The sequence below is a fragment of the Astyanax mexicanus genome, chromosome 10 (genome assembly GCF_023375975.1).
Source record: "Astyanax mexicanus isolate ESR-SI-001 chromosome 10, AstMex3_surface, whole genome shotgun sequence".
NCBI lineage: Eukaryota > Metazoa > Chordata > Actinopteri > Characiformes > Acestrorhamphidae > Astyanax > Astyanax mexicanus.
The window spans coordinates 34,659,355-34,681,836 of record NC_064417.1 but is presented as its reverse complement, the minus strand read 5'-3'; the positions used below and the strand labels follow the sequence as shown (position 1 = coordinate 34,681,836).

General features: G+C 40.6%; 2 protein-coding genes across 5 annotated transcripts in view; one reads left to right on the top strand and one right to left on the bottom strand.

Annotated features, from left to right (window-relative positions):
• parietopsin overlaps window positions 1-11,975 on the top strand; it is a 416,841-nt gene extending 404,866 nt beyond the window's left edge. The window contains exon 2 of the transcript XR_007440927.1: window positions 11,956-11,975. The gene's annotated coding sequence lies outside the window, so the exon portion shown is untranslated. The remainder of the gene's footprint in view (window positions 1-11,955) is intronic.
• The window catches only part of pcdh1b (protocadherin 1b), a 200,139-nt gene continuing 189,301 nt past the window's right edge, over window positions 11,645-22,482 (bottom strand). For 2 of the 4 annotated variants that reach the window (XM_022684028.2, XM_022684029.2), the window contains exon 5: window positions 11,645-17,916. In XM_022684028.2, the coding sequence (XP_022539749.2) occupies window positions 17,510-17,916 (407 nt within the window). In that variant the 3' untranslated portion in view covers window positions 11,645-17,509. The remainder of the gene's footprint in view (window positions 17,917-22,482) is intronic. The other 2 variants (XM_022684030.2, XR_007440925.1) reach the window with 2 other exon arrangements.

The following is a 22,482-nucleotide window of genomic DNA, read 5'->3' as shown; positions in this document are numbered from 1 at the left end:
CCCTACTGACTGGTCCTGCCATGACTGTTTTATAAAAACCAGCGTGACTACAGGTTAACGATGTCCTATTTTTACTATATACAGTATATTATAGAGAATTCTTTTATAAATAGTCCCCGCCCCTCTGTTGATTGACAGGCCAGACTGAAACGTGTTATACATTACACTCATGTCAGAATTCCCACTCATCTGCAGCTTAAGTTGATCAGACAGTGTTACCCCCCACCCCCCCACCCCCCACGAGCCCTCCCGACCCTCACTGCTCTATAATAATAAATCCTTCAATATTTCCACGTTTCAGCGGCTGCCAAATCGCCCCGGCAATCTGCATATCGTTACTGTCACGCCCCCGAATACCCCCCACACCCCCACCCCCCGCCTGGGACGTTTTAATGAACTGTCAGCAGGTGATATTTATAAGATAGCGTGCTAGCACGTGGCTAACACAATGGGACACCATTAACAGCGGTTCCTATCTGCTGCGGAAATCTGCACCGCTTTCCTCGCAGGATAACCGGCGGAACGTCATCCGGAACATCGTTCCACTGAAGGACAGAAACTGCAAACGCTACCGGAATAAGGTGAGACAAAAAAGGGTTCTGGAAAGTACTTATAGCAGCAGTCCCTGTTTTTCTTTTATAGTGAAATCAGTACAACCATCCCATATTCATTCTAAACACAGACTAGTCTGGTAGGTTTATTGGATGTAATTGCTCTCTACATTTTGATAGTATTTCATAAATTAACAAAATAATAAAAGAAATTACTCAGAAACTCTACTTTTTTTTTATTAACCTGCATTAAAATGTGCAATATGTGCAAATATGCGTTATCACCAGAGAGGTCTCTAAATCCCCAAATCCCCTAAACTTTAAAAATGTCCTTTGGTGAACCACAACAAGTGTTATATACAACTCTGGAAAAAAAAAGACCACTTAATGATGATGTTTTTCCTTGATCTTACCAAATCCAAAACCTCTGGAATATAATCAAGAGTAAGATAAGATGACCACAAGCCCACAAACCAAGCTGAACTGCTTGAATTTTTGCACCAGGGGTGGCATAAAGTTATCCAAAAGCAGTGTGTAAGACTGGTGGAGGAGAACATGCCAAGATGCATGAGAATTATGATTAAAAGCAGGCTTATTCCACCAAATATTGATTTCTGAACTCTTAAAACTTTATGAATGTGAACTTGTTTTCTTTGTGTTATTGAAGGTCCGAAAGCTCTGTGGCTGGTTATTTCAGACATTTCTCATTTTCTGCAAATACATGCTTTAAATGACAATATTTTTAATTTTTGGAATTTGGGAGAAATGTTGTCCATAGTTTATAGAATAAAACCACAATGTTGATTTTACTTAAACATATACCTATAAATAGCAAAATCAGAGAAACTGATTCAGAAACTGAAATGGTCTCTTAATTTTTTTTCCAGAGCTGTATAAAACTATGTACAGAAAGGTTTTATATCAATTCCAAGAACCCTTTTCAACTTATATCCACAATTAAAAAAAAAAATGTACAGACTGCTAACACAGATGTGCAAATGCACAAACACACACATCTATCTTTAGTCCCTGTATAATAAAAAATAAAAATAGAGCTCAGTGTTGAGCTTTGGAACAATACTGTGTTCTCTGAATGATGGAGTGTGTCCAATACTTTAGGGTGGGATGCGTTGGGGGTTTGGGGATAAGGTGGGGTGGTAAACATTCTGACCTCACTTTAGAATTTTAGATCCTGTTTCTGAATGTAATCAAATCCTCACAGCAATGTTAGTCCAGAATCTGACAAATTCTTCCCTGGGCAGTAGCATGTGTTTGATTTGCATATCCTTTATTTGACTAAACAAATTAAAGTGACCACATCCTGCTGCTGGACAGGGTGAGGAAGCAGGACACTGAGGGACAGAATGGACCTCTGTTATATAGACAGAGTGAGCAGGTCTGGCCCAGAACCTTCCCAGAACTCCCAGAGTCTGATAATGTTCATTAGTGTGAGTGTGTGTGTGTGTGTGTGTGTGTGTGTGTGTGTGTGTGTGTGTGTGTGTGTGTGTGTGTGTGTGTGTGTGTGTGTAACCCTCAGGGTGTTCTAGGTGTTGCGAAGAGGAGTGATGATTTCTGAGAATAATGAAATATGTATGTTAAACATTAATCTCTGCAGCATTGCAGTATTAATCTTATTCCATTATTAACTTCAGGCGGAACCTAAAGACTAAACACTTTTAAAACAGATAACTGTACAATCTGTACAATTTCATGATATGTGTTCCTGTGTTTTCTGAACCTCTCGGACTTTAAATAGAATAAACTCTCTCAAACAGAAGGTCAAATGACCAATCAGCAGCAAGGAGAGAGAATATATATAAGTGTTAAACAAACCAGAATATGTTTTTCTACTTCTTCAAAGTGGCACCTTTTGCTTTGATGCCAGCTTTGAACACTCTTGGCATTCTCTCAGTCAGCTTCAAAAGTATAAAAAGAACTGAAGAGGTTCTGAGCACTTACTGCCGCTTTTCCTTCAATCTGATATCTGACTTATTCCAATTTCATTCCAAACTCATCCTCTATTCCTCCCATACCCATCCCAAACTTACCTCAATCTAACCCCATACCTTTCCCAAACTCCTCTCAAACTCACCTCAATCTAACCCCATACCCATCCCAAACTCCTCTCAAACTCACCTCAATCTAACCCCATACCTTTCCCAAACTCCTCTCAAACTCACCTCAATCTAACCCCATACCCATCCCAAACTCCTCTCAAACTCACCTCAATCTAACCCCATACCTTTCACAAACTCCTTTCAAACTCACCCAACACTCATCCCAAACTCACCTCAATCTAACCCCATACCATCCCAAACTCCTCTCAAACTCACCTCAATCTAACCCCATACCCATTATAAACTCCTCTCAAACTCACCTTAATCTAACCCCATACTCATCCCAAACTTCTCCCATATTCATCCCAAACTCGCCCCAAACCCATCTCAAACTTATCTCATCCGTATTTCAAATAAAACTAAAACTATCCCAAACTTAACTTAACTAAACTTATCCCATACTCATCCAAAACTCATCCCAAATTCACCCCAAACTTATACCATACTCATCCCAAAGTCATCCCAAATTTACCCCATAGTCTTCTGAAACTCATCCCAAACTTACCCCAAACTTATCCCATACATATCTCAAACTCATCCCAAATTCACCCTATACTCATCTCAAACTCATCCCAAACTTATCCCATACTTATCCTATACTCACTCCATGCTCATCCAAAACTCACCCCAAACCTATCTCATACTCACTCCATGCACTCCATGCTCATCCAAAACTTATTTTAAACCCATGCCAAACTCACCCCACGCTCATTCAAAACTCACCCCAAACTTATCCCATATTCATCTCAAACTCATACTCATACTCACCTCATGCTTATCTAAAACTCACTCCCACTAAGCCAAACTTATCCCATACTCTTCTCAAACTCATCACACACTCATTCCAAACTCAACCCAATATTAATATACAAAGTAGAATATAATAATACAGAAAAAAGTGATTGAGAATGGATGTGTCCAATGTTTTAAGTGATACTTTATATAGACAGTTCTTGTTGAGATGGTAAGATCGGGCTCTTAAAGGAGATAAATTGCAGACAGACACCAAAATGATAGTTTTACTGTAGTTTATGTAAGAGTGAAAAACATTCATATTAAATGCCCTTTGAGCTGTTTAAGATACAGTATGTGCGGTGAAACCTTTTCTCTGACTAGCCTGACCTACATTTCCCACAATTCCACTGGGCTAATTACTGCACTATTAGCACTCATGCTTTCACTCTGCTCTTAGAAACTGCTAGCTTTCAGAACCTGATCTGGGTCAGATCTACAGCCCAGCGCCAGGCTTCTGTAGAACTGAGGTGAACTGGGGTGAACTGACTCGGCATCACTGAGCTTCCCTGATCCAGAAGTGGACTGATTTAAACTGGTTATTAATTCAGTTTTGTAATAGTAAACTCTGTTTTTATGACTGCAGTGTCTAATCAGTGTGTTTGGGAAGCTACATCAGCTAATGCTCGCTAGCTACAACAAAATGAATACACAGACCACATTTAATTCGATTTAATTCCACACTAACACTCACTAACCACACTAAATACATATACATGATACAGTATTTACTGATAATAAATCATATATTCTGATTGTAGTTGTTAACGCTGTGTGTGAGTGTGTGAGATCAGCAGCAGTGTTTGGTAATGTTCTCTATTACACCACATTACTGTCTCCTCCCACTTTCTCCCAGTACTGCTCCTCCTCCACTCCTGTTTATGTAAATGAGCTCTACTGGATTTAAGAGTGCAACAAATAAACACAAACACTATCACACATCTTTGCTCTCTCTCTCCACAGAACTGCTGGGGTAGTTCCACTGTTGCTGTTTTATGTAGGTGGTTGCTATGATGCTATGGGGGTACTAGGTGGTAGCTTAGATGTTCTGTGGTGGTTGCTATAGTATACTGTATTTTAAAGTGGTTGCTACTACTATACATTTCTAGGTGGTTTTGAGAATATTGCTATGGTGTTTATTGAAAAGCGTTTTAGTGCCCTGTGTGGATGCTATGAGATTTTTAAGGATTTTTAAGATTTTATTTTGCTTGTGTGGTGCTATATTGATAAATTTTTTTGACAGAATAGTTTTAACTCTGACATTAACTGATCACTTCAGGTCCCTCTACAACATTTCAACTGGTTAAGATCAAATCTTTGATTTGGTCATTCCAAAACATTCTTCTCAAACCAATCTTTGGTAGAACGATTTGTGTGCTTAGGGTCGTTGTCTTGCTGCATGACCCACCTTCTTATGAGATTCAGTTCATGAACAGATATCCTGACATTTTCTCCAAGTAAAAATTCTCAGATACTGTATAATTCAGAGTTCCATTGTTCGATTGTTCCAGGCTACAGTTAAACCATTATACTTCCACCCCCCATGTTTCACAGATGGGATAAGGTTCTTATGCTGGGGCGCCGAGTGGTCCAGCGGTCTAAAGCGCTGCCACTATGAGCAGGAGGTCGCCGGTTTGAACCCCAGCTTATGCAGCTTTGCCATCAAGCTGCCGGCGTTAGAGGGAGCAAAATTGGCCCTGCTCCCTCTGGGTGGGTAGGTGGCGCTCTCTCCCCACATCACTCCTATGGTGATGTCTGCAGCACAGGGCGTCTGTGAGCTGATGTACCGGAGCCGAGCCACTGTGCTTTCCTCCAAGCGCGCTGGCTGCTTGGTAATGCTGCATCAGCAGCTCGAAAAGAAGCGGTGGCTGACTTCACATGTATCGGAGGAAGCATGTGTTAGTCTTCACCCTCCTGGTGTGTTGAGGTATCACTAGTGATAGGGGGTGTCCTAATGAATGGGTTGGGTAATTGGCCGTGTAAATTGGGGAGAAAATGGGAAAAATTAGAAATAAATTTATATTAAAAAAAAAGGTTCTTATGCTGGAATGCAGTGATTGCCTTTCTTTTTTATTTAAACCAAAAAAGTTCTATTTTGGTCTCATCTGTCTATAACACATTGTTCCAATACCTTTCCTCTGGCTTGTCCACATGATCTTACGCAAACTGCAGATTAGCAGAAATGTTATTTTTTCGAGAGAAGTGGCTTTCTTCGTGCAATTCTGCCATGTACACCATTGTGTTGTTCAGTGCTCTCCTAGTATTGGACTCATGTACATTAACATTAGCCAATTTGAGAGAGGGCTTCAGTTGCTTAGAAGTTATGCTGGGGTCCTTTGTGAACTTGTCGACTATTAAAAGCAATGCCCACTTACACCTGATTGTCATCCCATTGATTGAAAACACCTGATTTCAATTTCACCTTCAAACTAACTGCTTATCCTAGAAAATCACATACTTTTTCCATTGAGAAAAATGTGATTATTTTACTTAAAAACAGTAAACTAACTATAATATGTGTGCCTTCTTTGTTTAACTGGCTTCTCTTTGTCTACTTTTAGGGCTTTAGGTCATATTTATTCCCAAATATTGAAAATTGCAGAGTTCACAAACTTTCAAGCACCACTGTATGGAGCTGTGTGGCAGTTGATGATCTCAGTGGTCGCTTGGGTGATGCTGGGCGATTGCTTTGTCAAGCAAGTGTTCACTAGTACATGTGTAGGTGGTTGCTGTGGTGTTGTTGGAGCTTAAAACTGTACACTGTGTAGTAGACATTCTCTCCTACTAACACACACACACACACACACATACACACATACACACACACACACACACACACACACACACACACACACACATCCCCCCTCCAGTCCCCACAGTGTATACTCCCTGCCAGCCCTTCTCCATCACACGACACTCAGAGACAAATCACATTACTCACACTCCAGTGTGTCACACACTCTCCGGGGCGAGGAGATGGAGATGGAGCTGCTGGGGATCACAGAGCCGGTGTGTGTGTGTGTGTGTGTGTGTGTGTATGTGTGTGTGTGTGTGTTGTGATGCTCCGTTTGGTCCAGAAGCCCCTGCAGCCGCGACTGATGGAGAGAAACCCCCTCACTTCATCCCTCCATCACTCCACACATCCATCCCTCCATCCGGAGCCCAGAGAGCGCGGAGGCGGAGAAGAAGAGGAAGAGCGCTGACTGTGTGATGCTACAGAGAGGAAGAGCATCTTCATCCTCATCCTCCACATAATCCTTATAATTAACACTGTTTCTGTGATAATGTTTGTGTACCTGGTCAGGTGTCTAATTAGCATGGACACCAACCAGCACCATATACTGTAAAAAAAACCCTGTAGCATCATCATCCTCATCATCATCACCATACTGCATCTGCATTACTGTGAATATCCAACTCTATTCATATCATATCATCATCATCATCATCATCATCATCACAAATAGTATACACACCTTTATTTCCACCTTCATCTTCATCACGATGACTGTGAGCCCAGCCACCCCTCCTTAAAGCCCCTCCTCACTTCTGAGCGCCCTCCGGAAAGAGCCCCGCCATGCACTGGGAATTATGGGATAGCTGCAGAATCCGAAAGCAGGAGCCGTTCCTAATCATTATACAGGGATGTGCACCGCTAGGCTAATCTCCACTTTAACATTACATACAGAGCCTGCAGTTATGTGCTTTACTGCTGCTGCTCAGAGAGACCAGAGAGAGAGAGAAAGAGAGAGAGAGAGCATGAGCAAGTGAGAGAGAGAGAGCATGAGCAAGTGAGAGAGAGAGTAAAACAGATATAAAGACAGAAAGAAAGCAAGTGAGAAAGAGACAGAGAAAAAAGAGGAGAAAGTAAGAGTGAGCAGAGCAAGCGAAAGAGAGATAAGGTATACAAATGAGAGAGCAAGTAAGAGAAAAAAATCACAAGAAAGGGAAAAGTGAGAGTGAGCAAGTGAGAGAGAGACTGATGGAGAGAGAGAGAAAGAGTGTAAGTGAGAGAGAGCATGAGCAAGTGAGAGAGAGAGCGAAAGAGAAAAAGAGAAAAAAGAGAAAAGAAAAGTGAGAGTGAGCAGAGCAAGCGAGAGAGATTGATGGAGAGCGATAGAGAAAGAAAGAGGAAAAAAGTGAGAGTGAGTGATAAACAGATAGAGAGGGAAGGAGAGAGAATAAAGAGAGGGAGCACAAACAAACAAGAGAGAGCAAGTGAGAGAGAGAGATAAGGTATACAAAAGAGAGCAGGTAAGAGAAAAAAAGACAAAAAACGAAAAATTTAAGAGTGAACAAGCGAGAGAGAGACTAATGGAGAGAGAGAGAAAGAGTGTGTGAGAAAGAGAGAGCATGAGCACGCAAGAGAGAGTGAGAGCAAGGGAAACAGAAAGTGAGAAAGAGTGAGAGAGAGAGAAACAGATATAAAGATAGCGAGAGAGCAAACGAGAGAGATAAATAGGAAAAAAAAGGAAAAAGTGACAGTGAGCAAGCGAGAGAGAGACTGATGGAGAGAGTGATAGATAAAGAAAGAGAGAGAGAAAAAGAAAGAGAGAAAGAGTGTGTGTGTGAAAGAGAAAGTATGGGAGAGAAAGAGACAGAAAGAGGGGAAAAATTGAGTGAGCAAGCAAGAGTGAAAGAGAGAGAGAGAGAGAGAGAGATAGAAAGAGTGAGAGGTAGTGTAAAAAGCAAGAGCAAGTGAGAGAGAGATTAAGCAAAAAAGAGAAAGCATGTGAGAGAGAGAAAAAAAGGAAAAAAGTGAGAGTGAGCAAGCGAGAAACTGATGGAGAGAAAAAAAGTAAAACAGAGAGAGGGAGTGTGAACAAGCGAAAGAGAAAGAGAGCAACTGAGAGAAATAAATAGAGAGAGAAGGGAGAGAGAGGCGGACAGTGAATAAGCGAGAGAGAGAGCAACTGAGAGAGGGGGAGAGAGAGAGAACAACTGAGAAAGAGGGGGAGAGAGAGAGAGAGCAACTGAGAGTGAGAGAGAGAAAGAAAAAGAGAGAGAGGGGAACAAAGTGAATAAGTGAGAGAGAGTGGGATTGAGATACAGGTGCTGTTGGCCTTTAATGCGTTAGCCTTAGCGTAGCTTTGAGTGATTAACATGAGAAGTTATGCGCATATTTGTACTGAACTCAGCAGCTGAAAGGTCAGGCTGCGTGTCGGACTCATTAAGCCGTGGCGCGGGAACACACGGTTGCCGCGCTAACGCTAATTGCTATTTTGTGGTATATTTACGGACGGGGGGTTGTGGAGGAGATTCGGTTAATCCGGAGCTGAGCTAAAGTTTATGCACTAATGCGTAGGAGTTTATTATTACTCTCTGTTCTTTTGATGGATGTGTTTTTTAACTCCCTTTTCCTGGGGGTGGGACCCCACCGCCCTGTCCGTGTCCATCCTCTAACTGATTAAAGAGCCCATCTTTACACCCCCCCAGCTCAGGTTAAGAATGGGTACATACTATAATTCACCAACGTATATTTATATGTATATGTTTGAGAAGAATAAACATTGTTGTTTTATTCTATTAACTACAGACATTTCTCCCAAATTCCAAATACAAATATTGTCATTTAGAGCATTTATTTGCAGAAAAAGAGAAATGGCTGAAATAACAAAAAAGATGCAGAGCAAATTTCATTTTCATAAAGTTTTAAGAGTTCAGAAATCAATATTTGGTGGAATAACCCTGTTTTTAAATTCTAATTTAAGTTTTCATGCATCTTGGCATGTTCTCCTCCACTAGTCTTACACACTAATTTTGGATAACTTTAAGCCACTCCTGGTGCAAAATTCAAGCAGTTCAGCTTGGTTTGATGGCTTGTGATCATCCATTTTCCACTTGATTATATTCCAGAGGTTTTCAAGTTGGTAAAATCAATGAATTAAAATCATCATTAAGTAGTTTTTATATATATTTTTTATTTAAGAGCTGTATTCACAGTGTTAATATCAATTATGCATTTTAGTGAAATTCAACTGGATCTGGAAATTGACATTAGAAAAGTAAAAATAGTTATTTACTAATAAAGAGTGTATATCACACACTTTGTTAAGTTAATATCAAGAACCTGTCCATCAGAACTCATCATGATTAAATGTTATACTTCTTACCACACACTAACCTGGGAAATTAAACAAATGCAACACATTTCCATGTCATTTAGTATTTGACCATTATGTAACCCAAAATATGTAATCTAATGATTTAGAATGCACACCACACATTTGCCAAGTTTATATTATGAATATCTTGTGCAGTTTTCATAATATAAAAATGCTATGAAAATAAACATATGTTGAAAAGAGGAACATATATGAAGCCTAACATTTTAATTAATCTAATCTAATCTAACTACAAAATATTTTCCCTACTTTGCTCACATGTTCATGATGAGTCTTTGCAAAACTCCACCACTCCACACATATATCTTCTTATGAAAGAGGTGAGTGTAATTACATTCTTATTACATGTTAACAACTACCTAACTGTTATTTATATAAGTGCTTTCTAATGATGTTTCACTGATGTTTCTTGATGAGTCTTCACAACCTTCCACCATCTAATCTCCTCCCTTTATCTCTCATCTAATCGCTCCCTTCTACACCAAAAATACGCTGCCCAAACTGCAGCCCAAAAAAAGTTAATTGAGAACTATCCCCTCTTTACAGTTATTATATATATATATATATATATATATATATATATATATATATATATATATATATATATATATATATATATATATATATATATATATATATTACAAGCTGATGACATGGTTCCAACTAGCAAACTGTTTTGTTCATAAAAGTGTTTTAAGTAGAGTTTAAATCATGTGAATCCTATACTTACCTGGTCAATATCAAGAACACAGTGGAGTGTGAAAGAATTGTCTGATTATGTTAATATTTGCTAACAAAGTCAAGAGAACCAAGTAGAGATTAAAGAACCACACTCTCTCAGTTTTTTTTTTTCCTGAATGTATTTTATTGTAAAGCTATAAGGAAGAGTACTTACAAGATAATATTTCTTTGATTTGCTCAGCAAAAATAAAAGACCACATTTCTTTTCTTTTCTTTTCTCGGTGGTGTTTTTTTTTTAACATGCGGTTACTGATAAGAACGGAACAGAACGAACGCGGCTAAACTCTTCAAAAGCCACGGAACACAAACCTCAGAAAGAGACAGAACCTCTGAAGAGACTAGAAGCCGGGAATAAAGCCACAGGTACCGACACCGTACGCCTCAAACATCCCAAACAACGCAAACTCCCTATGCTGAAAATATTGTACACTTTACGACTTCTGGCCGATTTTTTTTTCTTCTGTTTAGTTTTGTAGAAAAGCCACGTTAGCGTGTACATAAAACTGTACAAAGAAAAGAAGGCATCACAAGCCGATCCGATATAAATACCCCTCACGCCGCCCTGCTGATCGGACCCGGCGTTGCGGGGTGGAGATCTGGAGCTGGAGGTTAAAGGTTGTGGACCTTGATGAGATCTGACTGCAGCTTAAAAATACACTCATTTATAATGTTTATAAATCAGAGTGGAGGCTGATGTGTGGACGGCCAGCACCTTCCCAGAGCTCAGCAGCGGCCTGAATAACCCGGTCCTGTTCCAATATCAACACAAATCAGAACCGTTTTAAGGTAAAAAAAAAATAGCACAGATATTTCATCTTGTTTTTGGGGCTTGGGGGATTTTAATTTGTATTTTAATTTAGATTTTAAAATATTATGCAGGAATTAAGGCCACACTTTTATTTCACCTTTCTATTTTTTCTGTTGTTTTTAACAGAATGAACAAAATTAATTTCATATGATATTCGTTTCTTTATTTTTCTCATTAAAAGACATAATGCAAAATATATTTGGCATTTTTAAAGTACATTTTTGCTCATTTTAAGATCATTTTTTAGAACCCATTTCAATAAGTAAGTATGAAACAATGCAGAAATATAGCTAATTTTAAAAATGCAAATTTCTATGCAAATTTGTTAAAAAAATTATGCAGACAAATGTGTCCACAACAAATGCTTAAAAAAATATAATACATTAATACAGAAATTTAATCTAAATTAATTTAGATGTTTCAAATAAATATATTTTGAAATTGACTTCAAGAATTCATGTAGATTAATCTGCTTATTTGATAAACTGAACTATGTATATACAGCGCTGGAAAAAAAAAATAAGCGACCACTTAAAAATGATGAGTTTCTTTGATTTGACCAAATTGAAAACCTCTAGAATATAATCAAGAGGAAGATGGATGATCACAAGCCATCAAACCAAGCTGAACTGCTTGAATTTTTGCACCAGGAGTAAAGGCATAAAATTATCCAAAAGCAGTGTGTAAGACTGGTGGAGGAGAAATTGCCAAGATGCATAAAAAACTGTGATTAAAAACCAGGGTTATTCCACCAAATATTGATTTCTGAATTCCTAAAACTTGAAAATGAGCATGAACTTGTTTTCTTTGCATTATTTGAGGTCTGAAAGCTCTGCATCTTGTTTTGTTATTTCTGCCATTTCTCATTTCCTGCAAATAGATGCTCTAAATAACAATATTTTTTTGTAATTTGGGAGAAATGTTGTCTGTAGTTTATAGAATAAAACAACAGTGTTCATTTTACTCAAACATATACCTATAAATAGCAAAATCAGAGCAACTGATTCAGAAACTGAAGTGGTCTCTTAATTTTTACAGAGCTGTATCTTATAATACATAAGGGACGAGCTGAAGATATACAAATCCAGAACTCATTCAGAAACACTGCACAGCCCATCTCTAAACTCTGCAGCGGCCCACTGGGCTCGATTCTGAGTGTTCTGGGTCCAGTTTTGTGTTCTTGTCTAAGTTCAGGGAAGCGTGATGAAAACATGGGCCGTGGTAATGGAGTGTACTCTACACACACACACACACACACACACACACACACACACACACACACACACACACCCAACACTGTTACCCACTGCAGAGAGGACATCACAGCAGCTTTAGGTGAAATGTCCAAAGCTCCTCCCCCTGACCTGCTGCTGTTTTTCCTTCACATATAATTGGGTTCAGTACTGCAGTGTTCACATTAGCATATTCAAATCTGAATTAAGAAGTGGAATAATTCAGATTGTGTTCACTCTGCAGCCTGATTAAAACGAACTGTATCAACAGCACGTTTCCTGTTTCCACCTTAATGAGTCATTTCTTTGTTAAATCACGGAAAGCGCAAGAGTAGGACACACACACACACACACACACACATGCACACGAGCACACACAGCTGTCAGTCAGTGGAATGTGTTCTGCACCAGAGCTCACACAGCAAGCTGCTGCCGCTTCATCAGGATGCAAAAAAAGTGTTTAAACAGATGGAGAACACACACACACATACACACTATAGCATTGTGTGTGTGTGCGTGTGCATATGTGTGTGTGTGTGCCTGTGTGAGACAATGGTTTAACTTTAAAGACAATACGTGGATGTCTTATTGTGGTGTTTTTTTCAGTTTCCACACACACACACACACACACACGCACACACACTCCCCCCAGACTGATATCTCCCTGCAGTATCTGTGACAGTCGCTCTCCAGGGATAAACTCCAGGTTTTCCCAGCGGGAGCACAACACTGCCTAAACTGTCAGGAAGCGTTTGCATCCACACACACACACACACACACACACACAAAAACACTTTGCTGTAAGTGTGTGTGAGTATCAGTGATGAGCCGAAGAGGAGCTGGAGTGATTAAAAAAGAGAGGTAATATAAACTGTACGATGGACAAATATTCTGCATCATTTCTTAAAATGAGCAAAAATAAACATCTGCATTGTTCCTTAATGTGACCTAAACATTCTGCATCATTTATTAAAATTAGAATTATTACTTACTGATTATACATATAATTAACTATAGGTTTTGCATAATTTATTCAAATTACTCAAATCTTCTGCATCATTGTTTGAAATGTAAAATTATTAATAAGTTCTTAAAATTAGCTAAATGTTCTGTATCATTTCCTAAAACAAGCGCACTTGTCCGCAAACACTGTGTGTGTGTGTGTATGAGAATCATCGGTGAGCCAAATTGAGTTCAGGTTTGAATCATTACAAATTCAGTTACAAATGGAATAAAGAAATATATATATATATATATTGTGTTTAGATTTCAGTAAAATGGTGTTGGATTTACTGTATTTCCAATTCATACAGAATAGGATTGAATCCAGCAAATCTAACAACAGAATTACTGTTAGGGTGTTCTCGCACTAAGCATGGTTTGGTTGCATGGTGCTGAAGTCACGGTTCCATACATTGCGACATACTGTGTACTCCCGAGAGGGGGTGCTTTTTCTGGCGGGGGTGCTGAATTCGGCACAACACCGCTATGTTTGTTAACAGGAACTTTGCATCACTGACGTCATCTTGTTCCATGCTTGGGTGCGGATAGCGCTCACACTGCATGCGTACTGTGCTCAAATCGTGCCTTACTGATGTGCATCTGTGCCTGGCATGGATTGCCTAGTGTGAGAGCACCCTAAGTCACAAAGTTAAGATTTGGAAGGAATTCCGCTGAGCTGAATGATTAACATGGGACTGTTATATTTTAGAAATTGGTTTATTTTTAGAAATATCCCCAAATTTATTTATTTTTTATTAGAAAAGATTGAACAGGAGCTTCAGCCACATAGAGTATGACTCTTCCAGACCTGTGTTTGTGATAAACCCTCCCAGCGGTGCCGGTCCGGAGGTTGAGAAGCTGCTATCGGGCTGCTGGTTCTGTCACTGAGAGAAATGGCCTGTTTGCTCGGGCCGGACCTCGGCTGATCCCAGCGACTGCATTAGACAGTCCGGTGTTTGATCTGTAAATGATCAAACAGGAATTCTGACAGGAAATGGATGAACTGGTGCACGTCGGGTGACGGCCCGGACACGGGGGGAGTGATGGCGGGGGGATTCTGTGTTTACTCTGCTTTAGCGGTACAGAGGGGAGCGGTGCTAGCTTCTGTTATCTTAGCATCACTCTGTGAAAGCTTTATTCAGTCTGTATGAAACCAGAATACTTTAAAGAACCAATCACAGGTTTACATGGCTCTCTATGCTGATAGAAAGGCTCTGCAGATCTTTCTTTAAAGAAGCTTTTACAAAATGATTCCATGTCAACAAAGAGGGTTCCACTAGATTAACATTACAAATAACCTTTTTTTTAATATATTTAGATATTTTTGACCAAATATTGTTAAACAACCAAGATTCCAAAAAGAGGTGCTGCCACTATCACCTGAGGATTGCGGGATCATAATTTGAATCCCGGGTCGTGTTGCTTCTCCATCAGCAGCCGGAGTCTGAGAGAGTACAGTTGGTCATGCTCTTTATGGGTGGGTACAGTAGGTTGGTGCTATCTCCCGTCATTACTCCTCATGTAATGTTGGTGAGTACAGGCATCTGTTGATGTATCAGAGCTGGAGACACGACGCATGACAGTGGGGACTAATGAGTGGGTGGGGTTGTTGACCAATTTGGGGATTTAAAAGGGATAAAACTTGAAAAAAAAGAAAAATCAATTCAAATGTTTCTAGAAGCCAAAAAAAAAAAACACTTTTGGTTCCTTAAAAAACTTCCTTGATAAAAAAAAAATGAAGTGGAAAGTGGACATAACCTTTAGCAATAAAGGTTCTTTGATCTGTTACAATAGTGGAACCCTATTTGACACTAATATGAACTAGATAATGAAGCACCAACACTAAAAAAGGTTCTGTAAAGAATTGTTAAAGCATCCAAATGTTTTTTTCTTTGTTTAAGTTTGAAAACTGGTTGAAATTACTGATTATGATTAACATTGGTATTGCATTTTATGAAGACCTTTCGAACTCTAGTAGTAGGTGGGATTAGCATCTGTTCCTCACTCCTGTTAAGTAAGAATAGTGTAGGTTTGCATTGTTTTTCTGTTTAATTAATAAATTAATAGACATTAGGATAAACAGATTGAAAGTGCGCGATGCTGAAATTTCACCTTGAATTAGTTTGAAACTATTAGGAAAGTTAAATGAAGTTACAATAACGTTCTGGGTTTGTTTGTACTTTCCTACTTTCCACCATCCAAAGGGCACTGGTCAGTCTGTCCCAGTACTGGACACACACTGGAGGACAGGTGGGTCCACGTTGGGGTCACTTATGGCAGATTGCGTGTGGCGTATTCTTCAGTTTTCCCACTGATCTCAGCTTCTGTTATCTCGCAGTGCTGCCGCAGCCACCACTGTTGTCGCCGTCACACGTTATTAATACCACATTAACCCCTGCAGAACTCTGAGCCCCACCAGCAGGTCCAAACCTCCACCCCGATATCAGCTGACGTAACTATAACAGTACCGGTAGCTCTGTTTTCTCACGTGTTTGTAATAAGTAATAAGCCTCAAAATGAGAAGCTCTATGGTGTTTTTAAGGAGTCTTGGAGCAAGAACCTTCTCTGCGAGATGATTCTGTAATCGTTCAGTAATCACCTGCTGATGATTCGTTGATGAGGGTGTGTATGAATGTGCGTTCTAACTCTTCTCTAGACCCGAGGGTTCTAATCCTACAACGTTAGCCTCAAGTGCGAGGGTTTTGCTAGCTCTTACATCTTCAAACTTTAAACAAATTTTAAAGTGGATTTATTGTTCTACACTGTACACACTGTAGTACAAGCTGTACTGCTTTGATTAACGCAATGGAACCTTCTGGTGATGAATACACTTCATGATTAAACATTGTCTGAGATTGATCCACCGACCATGACATGTATCCATCTATCCATCCATCCATTCAACCATCCAACCATCCAACCATCCAGCCAATTACGACAAGTCTCTGAAGCATTCTTTCACACATAAAAGCAATTTTTGGGGAACAGGTAGAGCGACGAGGACAGAGTGGTCCGTCAGATTGTTTCTTACAGTCAGGATTTAAGATGCCGCACAAGCGAAAACCGGTGGCGCCTCCCTGGCCGTTAAAGATCACAGCAATGACACGTGAGAGACGGTGGAAAAGTGTCTGATGGAGCCACCTGCTCTCCGTAGAAGTCCTGCTGAATCCGCGGATGGTAGCGGTGGCAACTTTTCAAATCTGACAAATCGCATTAGACTGACCTGCTGTTTTCCATTTGTTTTCCCCCAGTGTTTTGGTTTAAATCCAAATCCCGAGTGTGTTTGGGCGATGCTTGTGGGTTATGGTGGTCTACTTCTTCTTCTTCTACTTCTTCTTATTCTTCTTCTCTACTGTGATGAATCCAGCCAGTGCTAATGCTAATGTCTCCCAGGCTGGTCGCTTTGAATTCGGACCAAATGTCATGTATATTTACATCACTGTACATGAGGGGGGGGGTAAACCCCAGCGAGTAAAAAGTTTCCTGCTGCCGGAAACACTTTTAAGACTTTTTCCGTGCTCAAGGAAGGGTGTCCAGTTTGACGTTGATCACCAAACGTCAAATCGGCGGCAGCATTATGAACTGTTATGCACATCGCCCCCTACGGGCAGGCAGTCCACTGCATGGTGGGCGACAGTCCTGATGTGTGACTGATGTGTGTGTGTGTGTGTGTGCGTGTGTGTATACATATACAGGTCTTCAGTGTACATACTCTTAACTAAGCTTGTCCTTAGTTAACCAAAATAAGAGTCTAAAAAAGTAACGAAAGAGAAAAAAAGCAAACTTTACCTATACAGCTTACGTTAAATTATCACAAATTCGGATAAAAACAGTACTGTAATTACATTCTCTCGGCAGAAGAAGTTTGATTGAAAAGTGTGTATCCTTTGTACGATATTCACAAACACAGACTCTCTGATTGGCTAGGCTTTCTACATGACGTTGTATAAAACGGGATTCTTCGTCCAAAAACACAGAGGAGGTGGGTGAAGGAGGAGGACGGTAGAAACGAGGGTCGGGGTGTCGGAGGTGACTTTCGGAGGCGATTCGGATCCCTCCTCCTATAGGCAGAGCGGAACGCAGGTAGTGAGTGCACCTGTCGCGTCAGGTAAGGGCAACCCGCAGGCAGAAGCGGGAAACTTCACAGGTAGATCTCTCTCTTGGAGCCCTGGCTGGACGGAGTGGTGGCCGACGGGTAGTCCGCCGTCTGGCTCAGCGGGATCTCCTCGAGTGGGCAGTCTTTGCCCGCGTCGCCACCCGCAGAGTAGGCACTGGTGTACGGAGGCAGGAAGCGGATGGTGCCCATCTTGCTCCCCCCGCCGTGCTCCTCCCCGATAGGCTTGGGACTCCCGTTGGCCATCAGCTGGTCCTGCGGCTCCCTCTCCTGGTAAGGCACGAACGTGGAAAGTTTGGGGCCGCCCTTGCTTGCGGTTTTGTTGCGGTTTGGTGACGGCTGCCCGGGCATCCAGCAGGAGTCGGAGTGTCCGAACTCGGTGCACTCACGCGTACAGGTTCCCGTCATAGCCACGTCCGGCAGTGACCTTAAATCTGAAAACAAACACACAGAGAGAGAGAAAGAAAGACCAGTCAGAATGTTGTAAAAAAATACGACGTGATTATTATCAGTGATGATGCTAAAGAAAGCTTGCTAAAAAAAAAATGCAAACATTTTTGAAGTCACACCACTAATTTACATTAATTTGATTCTGAACTTTAAATCCAATTCAGTCCACCTTAAGTATTTCCTGCTGCATGGCAACATTGTTCATCCTTAATGCAGTTTATTATTAAGAAAGTTATTTTTTAATCATATAATCTGACAAGGTTAGAGAAGGTAAGCATATGTAATATATTATATAAGTATCAAATTATGCAAACTTGTGCAAAATATTTGTTTGGGGATCTGTCTATTGATACAGTCAGACAAATGTGATGTATTACATCACCATAATGATACAAAAGTACAACATTTCTGCATTGCCAGTCTTTCTGAGAGCTGATAAATAATTCATATTTCTCAATAACTCTCCGTCTAATAAAGCGCAACTGGACTCTGTTATTATCTGAGCTTCTCTTTTATAAATATCCACATTTACTCCAAAAATAACCCTCTAATTAAACACACCTCACCACCGGAGCAGAGCTAAACAGTAATAATCAATTAAACACAAATACACACACACCCTCTCTCAGACACACACTCTCTCACACACATTCACAGATTTAATAAGAAGGTTGGGTAAAAGTGTAATTACAGTACTGGGGGGATTAGCGCTGTGTAAACAGAACTGATCACACACCTCTATAAACTCTGGAGAGTTTGGTCTGGTTCACAGAGCCACTTGGAAACTATTGGAAAAGACTGTAGACCAGTTTGATGCTCAGTTTGTTAGACATTGTCTCTCTACTTCTCCCTCTCTCTCTTTCTATCTCTCTCTCTCTCTCTCTCTCTCTCTCTAGCTCTAGCTCTCTCTTTCTCCCTCTCTCTCTTTCTATCTCTCTCTCTCTAGCTCTAGCTCTCTCTTTCTCCCTCTCTCTTTTAATCTTTCTCTCTCTAGCTCTCTTATACACTCACATATTAATAATAAGGCTCCTTATCTGTATGAAGACTGCAGGCGTTGGGTAGCAAAGAGTGTGTGTGCGAGGGAGTGTATGTGTGAGTGTGTGTGAGTTTAAAAGTGTGAGTGTGTGTGAGTTTGCAAGTGTGTGAGAGAGTGTGTGTGTGCGTGTGTAAGTGCTCTCTCCCTCAGGACCCTCCCAGTCAGTGTGTAATATATGCAGCCACTTCACTGCATCCCATAATAGTGTGAGGCAGTTGATTTGCGGGCGAGGCGGAGCTGTGCGGGTTGCTGTGGGTGACAGGTGTGGAGGATAGTGGCAGGTAAAGCCGTCCGATTCTGACAGTTCGCCGCTATTCCAGCGTCCCCCGAGTGCCAGCGGTCCAGCCGCGGTGGACGCGGTCAGACAAGCAGAGCCAACTAAACCAACTCACTGAAACGATTCATTCCCACCTGTTATCTTTAAACGATTCAGTCTCAGCTCTGCCCTTTAAATTATTCTGTTTCATCTGCTGTTTAGTTATAAGCACATATGTATATGTATCAAGTGTATGTTTATGATCGTATAATATTTATTATCATAGCTTGAAGTAAGCACTCATAAAAACAAACTCCTGAATCAAAGAACAAATGATTCAGAATTTGATTCGAAACGTTAGCCCCATCAGCTTTACTGTGTCATTATTTATAGAATTTATAGCTGGACACACCCTTAATCTCTCACTTAAGATCTTTAGATTTATTCCCATCTCTTGCTTTGTTTAGACACACCCCTAATCTCTCATTCCATTTGACCACACCCCCCCACATACTCAATTTGGACTCACTTTTCACTTCACTTATAACCTCATCCCTCATTCTATTCAGATACATCTTATGTCTTTGACCATTTAGACACACCCTTATCCCTCACTCCATATAGACATTCACCCTTTTCCTTACTCCATTTAGACACACCCCCTTCTCGAAGTATATTTGGACACAGCCCCTTTATGCCGTTTTTATGCCATTTGGACACAACCTATATCTCTTTCTTTATGCAGACTCAAGCCCACCTTTTAAACTGTTTGGACACACCCCTAATCTCTCACACCAATTGGCTCAGTTTAGACTCACTCTACTTTACCCCCACTTCTCACTACACTCACACCCCATCTTGCACTTAATACAGACACATTTCATATCTTATACCATTTAGACACACCCCTATCCCTCACTCCATTTAAACACACCCGCATGTCATAGTGTATTTGGACACAGCCCAATCTTTATGCCATTCGGACACAACCTATATATATATCTTTGTTTATGCAGACTTATACCCACCTCTCATATTGGTTGGACACACCCCTTAATCTCTCACGCCATTTGGCCAAACCCCCACCATGTACTCAATATTGACTCACCCACACTTTTCACTTAACACAAACCCCCATACCTCAGCTTATACAGATACATCTCATATCTTATAAAATTTGGACACACCACAATCCCCTCCCCCAATCCATTTAGACACATCCCATTTCCTCACTTCTTTTAGACACACCCCCTTCTCACAGTGTATTTGGACACAGCCCAAACTTTATGCAGACTCATGCCTATCTATCAAACTGTTTGGACACACCCCTAATCTCTCACAACATTTGGCCACACCCCCACCATGTACTCAGTTTAGACTCACACACTTTACCCCCACACATCTATATTTGCACACAGCTCGATCTTTATGTAATTTGGACACAACCGATATCTCTTTGTTTATAGAGAATCATTCTCACCTCTAATACTATTTGGACCCATTATAATTCTCTTGTGCCATTTGGCCACACCCACACCATGTTCTCAATTTTGACTCCTCCCCACTTTTTACTTAACTAAAACCCCATCCCTCTATTAATAGAGAAACATATCTTATTGAGATAGAGAATCTCATATCTTAAACAATTTGGACACACCCCTATCCCTCACTTTATATAGACATCCACCCTTTTAGACACACCCCTATCTTACAGTATGTTTGGACACCCCCCAATATTTATGCCATTTGGACACAACCTATATCTCTAACTAAATACATACGTATGCCCATCTCTCATGCGATTTGTTCACACCCCATCTCTAACTACATTTAAATACACCTTCCATCCCTCGCTCTGTTGAACACACCTTCTCCTCCTCAACTAGTATTTAGACACACCCCCACCTCTCACACTATTTAAATACACCTTAAATACACGTCTGCCGCTCTGAGTGGACGTGTCCCCTCGACCCTGACCTCTGCCTGCTGCTGTGTAAACCTCTCTGAGAGACTCATTAAACTCGGGACAGATTAGAACTTTGCCGTGTCAGTCTTTATTCACGCTTAAACAACTTATTACTTTTGGGGAAATTAAATTAGCCAGCTATTAATTAATCGACCCGCCGCTTCCCAGAAAGAATGGACTAGGGAGAGAGAGAGAGAGAGAGAGAGAGAGTGAGAGGCGAAGTGGGAGAAAGGTGAAGAGAGAGAGAGAGAAAGAGAGAGAGGGAGGGTGGAAGGGAGGGAGTGAGAGAGGTGAAAAGAGAGAACCTCACAAAGAGAAAGTTAGGAAGACAGAGTGGGAGGGGGAGAAAGAGAGAGCAAGAAAGAGCGAGAGATGAGATATGAGAAAGGGAAGCGAAATGACAAAAGGCAAAAGCAAAAATAGAATCATTTTTTTAATCTTCATGAGGAACGATGGGGCAGCAGAGGAGCTGAAAGGAGGAGAAAAGAGCAAGCAAACGAGAGAGAGAGAGAGAGAGAGAGAGAGAGAGAGAGGTAATTTTGTTATTATGGAACTGCATTAGCTGCTGTAATAAGCTGCACCAGTGTGCTGCACATAAAATACTCCACATTAAAATAACAGCACGGACACAAAAACACCCAGCCGGCTCCTTAACGCCTGTCTCCAAACCAACAGAGTCGAACCTGCTGGTCATACATTAGCTTAAATACATTTTATATTATATTGTCCACAAGCTCATTCTGGCAGACTGTAATACACTACTGGAAGGGTAGGGGGCGCCCTATAATGCTCTGTAATGCTCATATAATTGACATGCTCATTCTGACAGACTGTAATACACTACAGAAAATGTAGAGGGCGCTCTATAATGTTATGTAACACACTTTATGTTCATATAATCCATATGCTAATTCTGACAGAATGTAATACAATACGGAAAATGTACAGGGTGCTCCATGTTGCTCTATAATGTTCACATGATCCACACACTTATTCTCACAGATTGTAACACATGATGTGAAGCATAGGGTGCACTCTATAATGCTCTATAATGCTCATATGATCCACTTGTTCATTCTGACAGCTTATAATTCACTACAGAAAGTGTAGGGGACGCTCTAAAATGCTCTATAATGCTCATATGATTCACATGCTCATTCTGACAAACTGTAATACACTACAGGAATGTAGGAGGCGCTCTATAATGCTCTATAATGTTCATATGATCCACAAACTCATTCTGACAGACTGCATTACACCACAGAAAGTGTAGACGGCGCTCTAAAAGGCTC